This window comes from Protopterus annectens, chromosome 5.part0, assembly GCF_019279795.1.
Source record: "Protopterus annectens isolate FY-2018-M chromosome 5.part0, PAN1.0, whole genome shotgun sequence".
NCBI lineage: Eukaryota > Metazoa > Chordata > Ceratodontiformes > Protopteridae > Protopterus > Protopterus annectens.
In genome coordinates, this window is record NC_056735.1 from 273,876,118 (window position 1) to 273,890,839 (window position 14,722).

Below are 14,722 nucleotides of genomic sequence, written 5' to 3' on the forward strand. Positions count from 1 at the left end.
CAACAATTGATCAGAGGGGTGCCTCGTCAATCTACATTCCCTCCACTAGTTACGAGAGTGTATGTGTTACCTGTATTTTGGCAATTCATCTAGATGGAAAGAAAACCCTACCTCTAGTCATTAGTAAGGGCAAGAAAGATAAGATTGAACACGTTTCATGCATTTACATTCTTGAAACCGAAAATGTCTGGTGCACACAAGCAGTTATAAGGAAGTGGGTCGATGTAATGCTGCCACTTGTTTTGCGAGGTGGCGAAAGAGGTCTGCTAGTCTGGGATTCAGCCAGTACTCACTGCGCTAAAGAAACAAAGAAATTCCTGGCACGGAGGAGAATAGATCAAATAATGATTCCCGCAGGAATGACTGCCTATCTCCAGACTCTTGATATTGCAATAAACAAGCCATTCAAGGACCATTTGCGCATGGAACTCAATGACTACACTGAAAATAGAATGGAAAAAAATCAACATGGAAACTTTCTGAAGCCTAGCCTGCAACAGGTCGTGACTTGGGTGAAAAATGAATGGGATAAAATCACTGACAGCTGTGTTGCCAATGCACTACGAGCAGGCCACTTGGACAAGCAGTGCTCATTTAAGGAGAGCTTAATTACTAGACATGACAGACTGGGGCCAATGGTACTACAGGAAATGGAGTTGCAAAAAATTCAGGCCAAAATTCGGGCTTGGACACTTATGACAATGTCCCAGAAGAAGATGACATGACTGTATTTGAATAATTGTGAAAGCCAAGGTGCAGATATTCTGGACTTGAAATGTTTGTTGCACTGTTTATGTAGAATTCACACACAACTGTCAACCTGTTATTAGAACTGTTCTCCAGTAATAGAAAAGTACAAAATAAATGTCAATTTGTGTACAAGAATAAATGTCGATTTTTGTCCATGAAGAAATATCGATTTGTGTTCATTAATTAATGTCATTTTTTGTACATGAATAAATAAACAAAGGTAGATTGTTGTACAGTGCGGTTAAATAAGGCATCCATTGATAGTAAGCCCTAATGCGCGTTTCACCAGGAGAAAGAATATAAGACCCGGTCTTATTTTCAGGGAAATACGGTATATATATATATATATATATATATATATATATATATATATATATAATATATATACATATATATATATATAAAGCACGAAGGATCATAAATCATGACTGACAACGTAGTACATAGTAATAAGCCTAGCCTACAACTAAAAGTTAGCCTGATGTAGCATGATTCACTTTTACAATCCAAATTAAAATAGGAAAGAGAAAGATTACTAATAAAACAAAGTCCAAATTAACAGAAATCATTAGCGGACCAGAGTTCTGCTGCGGCAACCCCTAACCGGGAAAAGCCGAATGGCAGAGCAAAGCTAATAATTAAGTCCTAGTCTGTGTCCAGGTGTCACAAAACTCCCTTCAATAAAGGCTATTTAGCACCAAAGTAACAACAACATCTTCCAAAAGGAGTGATAAACCAAAAAAAATATATATAAAAAAACAAACAAAAAATCAGAGAGCTGAAGTGAAAAAGTGTGTGTGTGTGTGTATCTGAGAGACAATAGGCAAATGAATCAAGAAAACAGCACCCACTATAGTAACCTTAGAAAAAATGCAAAATAAAGAAAGATCTCAGGTAAAAATACAATAAAAACTGTAATTGTAAGTATATTAAAAACAAACAAACAAAAAAAGAAAAGTGCTTTCACTCATAGGGCTTCATCACATCCTGTTAAAACTGAGCAACCATAAAAAAACAATCATACACTAAAAATAAAATAAAAAAAAGAACATTCAAAATGTGTGGGAAAATGCAAATGACTATGCATATGTATATGTTGCAGCAGAGCAGAAAACAATCAGAAACCATCAAAAATACAGGCATAAAAATGTACAAGAATAGTGAAGAAAGGAGCAAACATGTCACGTCAAAACCATTAATAAAATAATTTGTGGTCCAGTTTCCCAAGCTGAAGAATATATTTCATTGAACAAATAGAACTGAGTTCAGGCAGGTCGTAGGCGTTAAGGCAAATCTGTCATTCCAGCTCCTTCTTTTCAAGAATAGCATTATAGTTTCCATTGAGTAGACCCATCCTGATCAATTCCAAAATGTGAAAAGTGAAAAAAAGAATGACCTGGTGGTTCAATGCTGTGCTGATGTGTGTTAGGCTATCCTACTTTTACGCTTAAAATTAGTCTTTCCTATCTAAAAAACATGACACATGGAGCACTGGGCTCTGTACATAATCTTTTCACTGATACAGTTCCCAACTACCTTACTGTTATATTTCTTACCTGTACTGGGGCAGATGAAAACATCTCTGCAGTTTATGCACTCACAAAAGGTACAGAATGTGGGGTCCATATTTAAAAGTATCAAGCCTCTCCATAATGTCCTTTATAATGTCCTCTTAAATAAGACCTAATGTTGCTACCTTTTTTTTTTAAACAAAAGAAGGGCCACAATCCAGAATTTTGCTCACCAGTCTATTACCAGACAAAATGTACCACCTGTCACAAGTTATCCTTTCTATCTCATGGCCATCTTCGCTGAAAGTTAAGGCATACTTCTTTTTAGTTTCTCTTTCGTTTGCTAAGTGTAGGAACTACTGAAGTCATGTAAAAAAAATTTCACTGTGGTCCATTTAAGGAAATGTCTGATAGTCCCACTTTGATAGCCCCTCCCAAGAAAACCTCTGTGGAAGTCCTGCAGGTTCTTTAGAAAATTAGCCATTTCTCTGGACACACAAGCAATCCACATACCCTGTGACTTTAATAAATTATGCTTAGTCATTTACGGTTGCACGCCCCTGGCATGAAGCAGTAAGCTTACCTAGATGGGTTTGCAAAATAAATCATTCTAAAGTTCGTGTGTGTGTGCGTGTGTGTGTGTGTGTGTGTGTGTGTGTGTGTGTGTGCTTATAAACAGTGAGATCCAGAAAACTAACGTTATCGTAATCATGATGAGTTGTACATTTCAAAAACTCAGTCAACTGTGCAATGCTTACAAATAAATTCTTAAGGGCTTCCACTGACCCTTCCCATACAATTAAAATATCATCAACAAATCTCAGGTAACATCTGATGAAGCACCAGAACTCTTGAGTTATAGACCATTTCACTCTCAGACTTAGCTAACCCTGTATCTGCTACGCCATGCCACACTTCTGTTTCTAAATAGTGACATTAAGTCCAAAAGAGTTGTTGCCCTGTACCAAATGCAGTTCAGAAAATGCATGTTAAAGCAAAAATTGTAATTCTAACAACTTTCTAAGTTTATAAAAGCTATAGTTAAAATCGGTTCCAGATTTCTGGCCTTTGTCGCCCCATTAATGTTGGCTTTATTTAGATTTCTTGAGCTAAGAGAGTGAGAAGTATGTTAACAAATGTGATAGCCCTGTGAGGGCCTTAACAAAACTTAGTTAAGCACCTATCTTAAAATATTATATTTAAAATCTGTTCCTGATTTTTGGCTTTTGTCGCCCCATTAATGTTGGCTTTATTTAGATTTCTTGAGCTAAGAGGATGAGAAGTATGAACCCTGTGAGGGCCTTAACAAAACTTAGTTAAGCACCTATCATATATCACAAAGATGCTTAACATAGGTAACTGGTTTCCCCAAATTTAAAGCTAAATCAAAGAGCTCCATGTACCATGTTACAAATTATACATGTAGTTCAAATTCCAACAGCATTTTTTTTAATTACAGATCCATGAAATTTTTATAAAATTATTGAAATAAACTCTACCTCGGTGTAATAGTTAAGGATTCCAGAGCTTGTGCACCAACTTCTAAAGAGACCAATTAGCATAATGGTTAAGGTCTTTCCCTCCCATACGCAAGGTACAAGGTTTAAGCCTAATGTTCTCCCTATATCTCTGTGAGGTTTCTCCCACATAAGTTCATATATAAGTTCATATGTTAGTACTAGGCTAACTGCCCTTGCAAGCCATTTTAAGCCTAGCTAATTATCCCTTGTGAGACTCAAACTCTGCACCTTGATTTTGTAAGGCAAACACCTTAACCATTAGGCCACCCTCCCAACCCAATCCGAAAAAAATGCTGCATGTTTCCATCTCAAACTCACCAATGAATGGAGCTGTGGGCAGCAGCACAGACTCTACAGGGTGCCCTATAGGGGGAACTGTGGTACACAGCAAATGCTTTGGGTATCTAATGTGGTGTACAGTATCATAAAGGTAAGAGAACGTGGATCACAGACTGTGTGCTGTGACAAAACTACCAAATCAAAGGTGTAAAAATATGTCTCTAGGTGATTCAGTCTTGATGACTAATGTGCCAAATGGGCATGGAGTTACTGGTGATAATCTAATCTATAGCTACATACCCCTCACCACATACTCCACCCCAGCACACATATTACGGCCCCACCATATGCAACCTGCACTGTATGACACTAGATTGCAATGAACTATGGCATCAACAGACCAACATGTACTAAGGGAAAGGAAGGTCAAAAAATAATCTATATTAATAACTCCCTACATCTCACACCATGTTTGCTCCATTAATTATTTGGAAAAAAATGTTTACCACAGGCAGCCGGCAGGCATACCTCCCAACCTCTTTGCACACGAAATCTGGACAAAGCCTGACATAATGGGAGGACAAAGGCTCAAAAATATTGAGACTCTCAATTGTCCTTATTTTGTAGGGGTACCCCTGATGTTTCTCAAAGTTTTGTTCCATTCCTCCTAAAACTGGAAATCATTTTGAGAATGTATAAGATAATAGTGCCATCATTTAAAGTCTTTTTTTCTTTCAGCTGTTCCCATTAGGGGTCGCCACAGCTGATCATCTGTTTCCATTTTTTTCCGGTCCTCTGCATGTGCCCCTTATTTCAGGGCCTTTTCCGTATTTTGCAGTAGAGTTGAGAGCTATTACTCTTTGCTACGATAATTGGTTTCGTCCTAGCATGCATTTTCTTGAACAATATGATCTCTGAAACTAAAATGTATGTCATTTATTTAGTGACTTCAACCTCAGATTACCGTAGCGATTTGCCAGAAAGTCACAGATTTTACGAAGTAAAGACCAAAAATATGAAGCAAAAATCTGGGCAGTTGAGAGTCATGTGGCAGGGAAAGGGTAGCGGCGTTGCTCAATCACGCTTAAGAGTCTGTTTTCTCTTGTTCCACATTTAGGCGATTGCGAAAGATACAGCTACCAAACTACTTACTCTTGTTATAAATTAAGCATCTTATTGATGCTCGCCACTTCTAAATTACGCAGTAAAAGTCAGTATAACAATTGTGGGTTTCAGAAACGCACAGGTCTATAAATTACCTTGCTCGCTTCATAAGCACCAACCGGGCTACTGCGATGTACATTTGTCAGTAAATTGCTCATCTTCTCAGACGCCTTTAGGTAGCGCAATAATGTGGGAAGCTATAATCCAGTCACTAAAGTCAATAACCCACAGCGCGGGAAAAGCAATACAAGGTGCATCATTTGGGACAGCGTGTCTTCTAATACCGTTAAGGCGGAATTGTACTACAAAGCAATGCAAGTACATTACGAGCAAATATTTTTTTGGAGCTTTAGCTGTTTCACACTTTACTCGTAAAGGTAGTGGTAAATTATTGCTGAATCTAGATTATGGGCATCGAATGTAGTTATGAGCTACAAGGGAGATTTTCACGTTATTCTTTTTAGCAAAAATAAACTTTACAGATTTAATATGTGCCCGAACGAGTTAATGATTAGAAATACATATTTAAAAAAAAACGGTGACTCATATAAGCAACTCTGTGTGTGTGTGTGTGTGTGTGTGTGTGTGTGTGTGTGTGTGTGTGTGTGTGTGTTATCAGTACCGCATTACGAGGAACGTACCTCATTTGGGGTGTTAAAAAGTTAATGTTCCTCGATGTTCCACATTGAAAGAGTCTGTCACACATTCAGTGTTACAATTTTTTTAAGTGAAAGCCATGGTAAATAGAAATTAATCCATTAAAAGATCTTGTTTATAAGTAAACCATCCTATGACCTTCTTAGTTGAAGTTGTTAGCAAGGCATTAATATGTGTGTTCCACATTTTGCCAATTTGTACTACATTATGAGGGCTAGTGTTCCTCATTTTGGAAATGGAAGGTTGAGAGCATTGAGTATCAGTCAACTTTGATAAGGCACACGTAAATAATGAGAAAAAAACGAACTCTTGAACTTTCGCAGTGGGTTGAGTCGTACGGCGCAACTTTCACCCACAGCACAGAAATCACAATTCCTTCCAAAGATCAGGTTCTATGTTGCAAACCTCTCAACTGTCCTGCTTTTTGCCTCATACTTTTGGTCTGTTCCTCATAAAATGTGTGATTTTCTGGCACATCACTACGTATTAAATAATGACATAAATGTGAGTTATTGACTTAGAAAATGCATGATAGTACAAATCCTGTTATTATAGCAAATTTCTAAGTTTATTAAAACAATATTTAAAACCTGTCCCTATTTTTGGGCCTTTGTTCCCCATTATTTTAAGTTTTGTCCGGATTTCTTGTGCTAAGAGGTTGAGACATATGGAGAATGGGAGGAGTGGTAAATGCTGGGAGTACGGAAACCAGCTGTGTGTGCGTGTATAGACACAGATACAGCTACAGTCAAGGCCGGCCTTAGGTCAGCTGGCGCTTTAGGAGAAAGAGCTGAAGGACCACCACTACCCCCCCCCACCACCACCACCACCACCACCACCGACACACACACGTACGTATACACAAGCCACGTAGTACCTTCCCATCCTGTCCTTAATATACCGTCCAGATTACTTTTTCCTCTTTTATTTTTCTCACAGTTTGTGTTACTTTTTATTTTTTCATGTATGCATTTATTAATTTGACACATTTTATACAGGCAAGACTGATCTCCAATACAGAGTACATTAAGTGGGAGTTTGCAAGAAGCCTTGGTGGAGGGTTCTAGATGCTTTTCCTAAGGTGTGTTTTGTAGTTTTGTTTGTTTTTTAAACAAGTTTTATATCCAATGATGATCTGAAAAAAATCATGATTAAGGGAAGAAATTCAGTTTTACTTTTCAATTTTTCTTTTCCCCTAAGTCATTGTAACACATCCTAACTGACCAAGACTACACTGTAATAACCGAGATGGAACATGGATTGCAAAGCTCCTTGAAGACAAGGGGTTCTAGATATTCTGAGGTGCATTTTACAGTAGTTTAAGCATTGTTTTCATGCAACGATGACCTAAACAAAAATCATGACTAATGGAAGAAATTGAGTATTGTTCTTAAAGTCACATTTTCCCTTGAATCCTTTCAACTCACCCTAAATGAACAACAGTGCATTATAATAATTGCGGTGGAAATAAATCTGTGGCCCCTAGATGTATTGAGATGCATTTTTACTTTTTGATTCAGTGATGGACTGAACAAAAAAACATGATTAAGGGAAGAAATTGTGTCTTGCTGTTCAGTTTTGGTTTTTCCTAAATCCATTCAACATATCAAATTGATTAAGACTACACTGTAATAATTAAATTAAGCTTAGGGTCAAGCAACCGCTAGCCACCATAGCCATGGGATATATTGACTCTCTTCTCTGAGGTGAGCTTTTTACAACCTTTTGATTTAACGATGGCCTAACCAAAAATCATACTTAAGGAAAGTTCAGTTGGTTTTTTGTTTGTTTTTTATTGTAAGAAAGAAACGAGTTATATCCAAGGCTTAATGCCCAAAGTCAACCAATCAGCAGTCCATAAGAAACATACAAGACAAATGTTTGTGATACCTGCTTCCCTATGCCACCTCTAAAAAAGTAGTAATTTTCTGTGTATCCATGTATGGTGTTAAATTGGGCCGAAAATTAAGGGAGAAATGACAACAATCATATTTTAAGCCACCTTACCTCTGCCCACAAAAGTTAACCACTTTGTTTACCCCTCTAATGTCACTCTTGAATAAAACTAAAAAAAAAAAAAAACATTTCTTGTCAGGCATATTAAACAGAATGCTTCTTTACATTTCCCCAAAAGATAGCCACCTGTATATGCATTTGATGTTTGTTTGTGAGGAAAATAGTTGTAGTAATGCTTCCAACTTACTTTTAGACAGTACACTGCTCCTGTACAAATGTAGTGCCCCCCTGAAGTTTGTGAGGAAAGTTAAAGAAAGACCACATTGCCCTTCCAGCCCAACATAAGATGGTGAGCTATAAAGTTTCAGAGAAAAGTTAAAGAAATTATGGCATCATCCCCAGCTCCCTACACAAGTTAAGAGTGACCTTCTGTGTACTCCTCCTCTTAGCAGGGCCAATTTTAAACTAGGTGGGATTCACAGCAGATGCCACAACTTAGCCTATGTGTTAAAATGCACTTATACAGCCTTTGTGTGTAGGAGCCACCATTCCCCTGCTTTGAAGGTCTGGCTATTCTGTGATGCATTTTATCCATTTGAGAAATGTCTGTAAACTGACCAAGTGACAAGATGATCGGTTACTTTCACTAAAAGTTCTGGCTAGCATTGCTGTAACCTTTTGTTATTCGGCAACGGCCCTAACACAGTGCTCTAGCACAAAGACGTGCAGCAAAACATAGGCCTGGCTCTACAGCCATGCTGAATATTAATGAGGCAGTTTGAGGGAGAGTTATATGCCAACTGGCCATGTCCTGTCTCCCCCAAAACTACCTCCAGGAAGGCAGCTAGATGCAGAGCAATTCAAGAAATCGCGTGGCTGTGTAGATCAGCAAAGCTGGCCATACCATATCACAGAAGAGAACATGACCAAAACATTGCATTCAACTACTGAACACAACAGTAATGCAGGGATAAGGGTGGGGTCAGCCAGTAGTCACCAAGGACCAAATTCAGTACTAAGATCAAGGTTGGGGGGGGGTAGCAGTAGACACCAAAGATTACTCAACATTTAAGTGCCATAATGGCACCTACTTCAGTATGGGGGTCAGGGGTGGAGGAAACACTAGACACTAGGAATTACTCTACATTTAAGTGTCATAATGGCACTGATATCAGTATTGGGATTTAGGGTTGGGGAAACACTAGTCACCATGGACTACTCTACATTTAAGTGCCATAACAGAAGCAAATTCAGTACTAGGATCAGGTTGGGGGAATACTACACACCAAGGATTATTCAACATTTAACTGCCATAATGGTACCTAATTCAGCATGGGGTTCAGGAGTGGGAGGAACACTAGACAACAGAGATTACTCAACATTTAAGTGCCATAATAGTACTGATTTCAATATGGGGATTGAGGGTTAGGGAAACAGTAGACACCAAGGAGTTCTCTACATTTAAGTGCTATAATAGCTCTGACTTCAGTATGGTGATCGAGGTGGGTGAAGCACTAGACATTTGGGATTCTACAGTTGTGTCATAATGTAACGTACTGCAGTATGGGGATCAGGGGTTGGGGGAACCACTAGCCACCATGGATTCTACAATGGTGCCATAATGGCACATAATCTATTATAGGGACTAGGGTTGTAGGCAAACACTAGCCACAAGACAGTACATAAACCCATGTACTTTAACAGCACTTTAACTAGAACAGGGATTGGGGAAACACTAGATCAGGGGAGTGTAGACAAGTTAGGGACAAGCAGGGGGACTCTGTTTTGTGTGTGTGTGTGTGTGTGTGTGTGTGTGTGTGTGTGTGTGTCAGTGTCTGAATGTGTACTTCTGTGTATGGGAGAGTGACTGCAGGGATGCCAATGCCTACACGAGCAACGGTTAACTACAGCAACATGCAAATCAGAATGATGTGTACATCGCTGTAGTAACTGCAATTCAGAAACATGCAAATTAACTAATAATGATGTCTTTCCTCATCACAGTTAACATGTCTCTGAGTTGCAAAATACCATGTTGTGGGAGCAGAGGCTTTTTAGCATGAGTTAGACCCTTAAATGAATTTCCAGGGCTGTATTTGTTAATACCAGCTGATAACCTGCTGAAATCAGTAAGACTAATTGCCTTTGTAAAATTGTGGGCATTACCTGTCAGGGAGAGCTATCCGTACCTGTGCTATGTGATGCAGGAGAAGACAAATTCCTCTGCCAAAATATGTGAGAAGTTAACTTAAAATTTGATGAGCTTTCCCTTTCTTTGATTCCAAGGCAAGGAAATGAATGTTTTGGAAAGTATAAGCAAATTTCTGGTACTTAAACGATACTGGAACCATATTGTAGGGGAAAAAAGCAACCTATGCTTTTAGTGGGTCTATATTATATGAACAAAAGTTCATATAATCAAACGCTCTAATGAGCGAAAATCCCAGAAATCGAAAACGATATTGTGGGGGGTTGCACCTCCCCACACACCCTCGCTAAATATATATTCAAACTCCGAGCTCACACTACAGTGAGGAAAGGGCATATACTACAATCTTCACTGTACTGCGATCCCACAGCACACATCTCGATTTCTGGGATTTTCGCTCATTAGAGCATTCAGTTATATGAACTTTTGTTCACATAATATAGACCCCATTTAGTTATACTGTAGGAGAAGGTAGACTTTTACTTTAATTGCCTATGAACTAAGGGAGGAGTTAACAACTAATATTCTTATTTAAGGGAAAAATAAAAATAAAAAAATTCAGTCTAACTGCCATTGCCATACAATACCCAATTCTGAGGGAAGGTAAATTTCTTGGTTTGCATTCCTCATATTGCTTTCTTATTATGCATTTCTATTCCCATGTGTTATCTAAAATCCGCTTCCCTTTCATATTAAAAGTTCCAGTTAGGACAGAAAACAAAGCTGGTTTTCTTGATGAGTCAGTGACAGGAATTAGAAAATGTGGTTTATGTATGAACTCTAGGAGGATACAGAAAGCATTTGTTTTGCTTAAGGGGAAAATAAAAAATTACAAATATTTGTTTTTTTTCTGAAAAAAAGAAACATCACTTGAACTGCCTCGCCCATACAACTGACTGTTGTGTGAGAATTGAACATTTCTTGGTTTGTATGCCTCAAAATGTTTTCATGTTGTGGTCTTTCGGTATGGCACATGTCTAGTTGGTAGCAGTTCCCTCAGATCCTCTTCCCGACTCACATACATTTGATGTAAAAAGGGCAGACTTAATCATTCAGAATACAGACTATCATAAAAGACTGAATGTTTACAAAAGTTAAGAAAGGAAAGAAGAACACTAATACAAATAAGTCTAATTACCCTACAGACCTGACAAATGGAGATTGTCACATTTTCAAGGAACAACTCATACCACAAAAAGAACCGGCATATGAAATAATAAACAAATATAGACTGAATGTTTGAGGAAATGGTAAAACTTACCCCAAAGGTATCAGATTATACCAAATTCAATCACAACAGACTTGAAGTAATGGATGATGCGTTCAATAAACATGAAGGGAAACTGGAAGTAGTGTGGAACTCACAAAAGACACATCAAGAAAGACTAATGAAAACTGAAGCCTGGTGGTAGGACCTGAATGACAAATTAGCTGATTTAGACGATAGATTTAGAAGGAATAATTTGAGATGTTCTAATATACCAGAAAGCAAAGACGGAAAATGTTTTATGATTTATATAAAGACAATGTTGAGCCTGTGTGCAGAGGCACCTGGAACAGAACTGCTGCTTGAGAGAGTTTAGGGTTTTGTTCCTTCAAGAGGTACTACCAGATTTCCGAGTCCTTTTCTGATTAAATGCCAGTCTTTTCATTTAAAAGAAATACTGTATCCTCCAAGCTTGAAGTTCTGCTTCCTCTTTGGTGTTAAAATTTTCTGGTATCCAGAATAGGCTTTGCCTAGCCACATCAGTAAGCGCTGAGATATATATACTACATTGGCTCCAAATTCAGCAAGCAATGGTAGAGAGAGCAGATTTAAAGAAAGACCTCCAATAAAACTGTTTCCTCTTTTTAGAAAAAGGAAAGAAGATAAACAAAAAGACAAGCAAGAGCTGTTAAACAGGATCAAAAGCTTAGTAGCAGGCATTAAAATGTCTATGGTGTATCCTCAAGAATGAAATATAAAAGGGGATTAATAGATTTGATCAGATGTGAAGTGGTAAGTAGCTTGGACTGAGCTGTCAGGAATGTGAAGTTGTTTTGTTTATATTATCAGGTTTCATATGCTTTTACTTTAACAAAGAAGATGCTGTAATAAAGTTACCAATTAAATTATCCCTCTTTTTGATGTCTATGCTTTGACTTGTATTTATGTATGGCTAATAGCTGTCATATTACTTACTGTTAAAGGTTCAGTTTAGGAGGCTGTCTAGTGGTAGGTGAGCAGGGTTGGTGGAAAAATATTAATAAAAGTATTGGATAAGGGTAGGTTTCCTACGACAACCTGGTCCACTGATACCTTAGTCAGCCTGCACATATATCATCCATTATATCAAAAAACAGTTGCTTAACAGCAATCTTTCTAAACTCGTGTATAACATTAAGGTAATCCCTTATTTTCTGTTCAGCATTCTGCAGTTGCTCCTCTTCTTGTTCTGTGAGATTGCACCTATTCTGCAATACTTTAATATTTATCAGTCCCTCTAAATAATTATTGGTACTTCTTAACCATATCACCCTTTCTTTTATTTCCACCTTATTTTAAACTCCACTTTGATTTTATCCCATTCCCTAGCTATATTTTCAGAAGAAATTCCTACCTTCTGTAATAGCTCTTGAATAATTTCCACTACCCATTCCTTAAATTCCTTTCTTTTCATCAGTTAGGTGGGAAAGTGCCAATGTCTCATTTTTATTTCATTACCATCTGTTTTTATTTAAGTTATTTTTGGTGCATGATCTGAAATTGTTATTGGGTGCATATTAAGACCTTCAATTAAATGAATATGTTCCTGTAAAATGTAAATTCTCTCCAGCCTAGCCCATGTTTTATATCTTGGGGAATAATATGAAAATTTACTCTGAACTCCTAGAACTGAATTCACATTTTCCATGCCAAATATTTTCATAAATTTCTTTAAAAGTCTAACCTCCTTTGTTATACTTTCCCTTCTGGTCCCCCCAGACACATCTTCACTGCTGCAAATCAAATTCCAGTCCCCACCTGTAAGTAATATTCCTTGCTGAAAGCTGATTATTTCTCCCCGAATTTTCTTAAGCTCCATTATAGCAGTATTAGGTGGAATATAAATACATTCCAGTGTAATCCTCCTCCCTTTGCCGGCAGTCCCTTAGTACTACAAACCTAACATTGTTATCTTTTTTATCCTCTTCTATCACTATTGGAGCTCTGCATGCAATTAATATAAGTACTCCTCTTTTCCATTGTCCCAAGTATTCTGTTGAATGACCATCCTGAAAACTTTTTTTTATCAAATTCACATGTTCATTTCTTTCCAAGTGTGCCTGCTGTAGCACATCTATTTGCACTCTACATTTTTAATATAGTTCGCTACTCTTTCTTTTTTGTATTTATCTGAGAAACATTGACATTTAAATACATTACAGAAAGCATAATTGTATTAAAAGTTATTATTCCCACCTTTTATGTATAACTGCATTTTTGTTAAATGTCTAGTTAAAGCTTTTGTGTTATATGTGGACACTGTTTGGCAGGTTGAATTTTTATACAGTTGTTTCTTGTCTTATCCATTTGAGCCTATTCCACATCTTACAAAACATTTTGTATTATTGAAAGCCCTCAAAAAAAAAAAAGACACCCCACAACACCCCCTAAAACGTATTAACTTAATATGAACATACAAATCTATGTACATCTTCAAATATTGAAGCTATACTCTCCTAAGAGAAACAAATGTCCCATATTGAGAGCCACACTCAGAGACTTGAGTTAACCTAAAAGAAAGGTTATTATGCTAAGATGCATGGTGCAGCCTCTGCTTCTACTAAGTGCTGTCGAGTTTTGTCTTATCTTTATAGCTCTCCCAGCTGGGAAAACACCTGAATACTTTCAGAGAACATTATTTCCTAGCCAATTTCTCTTTTTTTTTCTAGGCATGGAGACATGAGGACCAAATACCAAATTGCTAATAAGCATACATACTAAGCATATATTATTTGCTAGAAAAAAGCCTAATAATATTCAGTATTCTTTTCCATTTACCTGCTTTCTGTCAAAAGATTTTAATACTCTTAACATATACTGGAAGAATCACGCAGATAAAAATAAGCAAAAAGGTTTATTTTACATGCATGAAGACATGCATGGTATGTCAGCAGTCTAATTTCTGTACACTTCACATGGGTTTTTATACCCTTCTCAGCACGTACACAGTAACTGGTTACCAGACAAGGAATTTCAGTCAAGGCTATAAATTCACATACTGGAGCCTTAGATGGTCAGAGGTCAGTCACAAGATAAGCTTGTGCCTGGACCAAGGTAACATCTGTGCATTCTTCTTTGGTCAGCAAATTCTTTACAAGAAAAACAGCTTATTTTAACTTGCTTCTTTGCTTGCAATGCAATTTCACATTTTAACCCTTACTATACATGATACAAAGATGTTGAACACAAAGATTCTTACTACATTTCCCCCCTTACAACACTTTGTATCATAAGTAATACATTTTATTCATACAGGTTTTCGCATGACTCGTGTTCTGTATATTCAGAATAATAAGCTTTAGTTGCATTGGCAGACAATACACTTGATATTATCATTCGGATGCAAGGAATGCAACAACAACCCAACAGTAGGAATATAATGGCACCAACACATATAGCAATTAAGACATTCATAAGTACTGTTCCCCAA

The 14,722-nt window shown here is 37.4% G+C and overlaps 1 protein-coding gene across 1 annotated transcript in view; it reads right to left on the reverse strand.

Annotated features, from left to right (window-relative positions):
* The window catches only part of LOC122802575 (heat shock transcription factor 2 binding protein), a 1,640,599-nt gene extending 1,635,102 nt beyond the window's left edge, over positions 1-5,497 (reverse strand). Inside the window, exon 1 of the mRNA XM_044072245.1 lies at positions 5,320-5,497. Within this exon, the coding sequence (XP_043928180.1) occupies positions 5,320-5,382 (63 nt within the window). The 5' untranslated portion in view covers positions 5,383-5,497. The remainder of the gene's footprint in view (positions 1-5,319) is intronic.
* Positions 5,498-14,722: the final 9,225 nt, after the last annotated feature.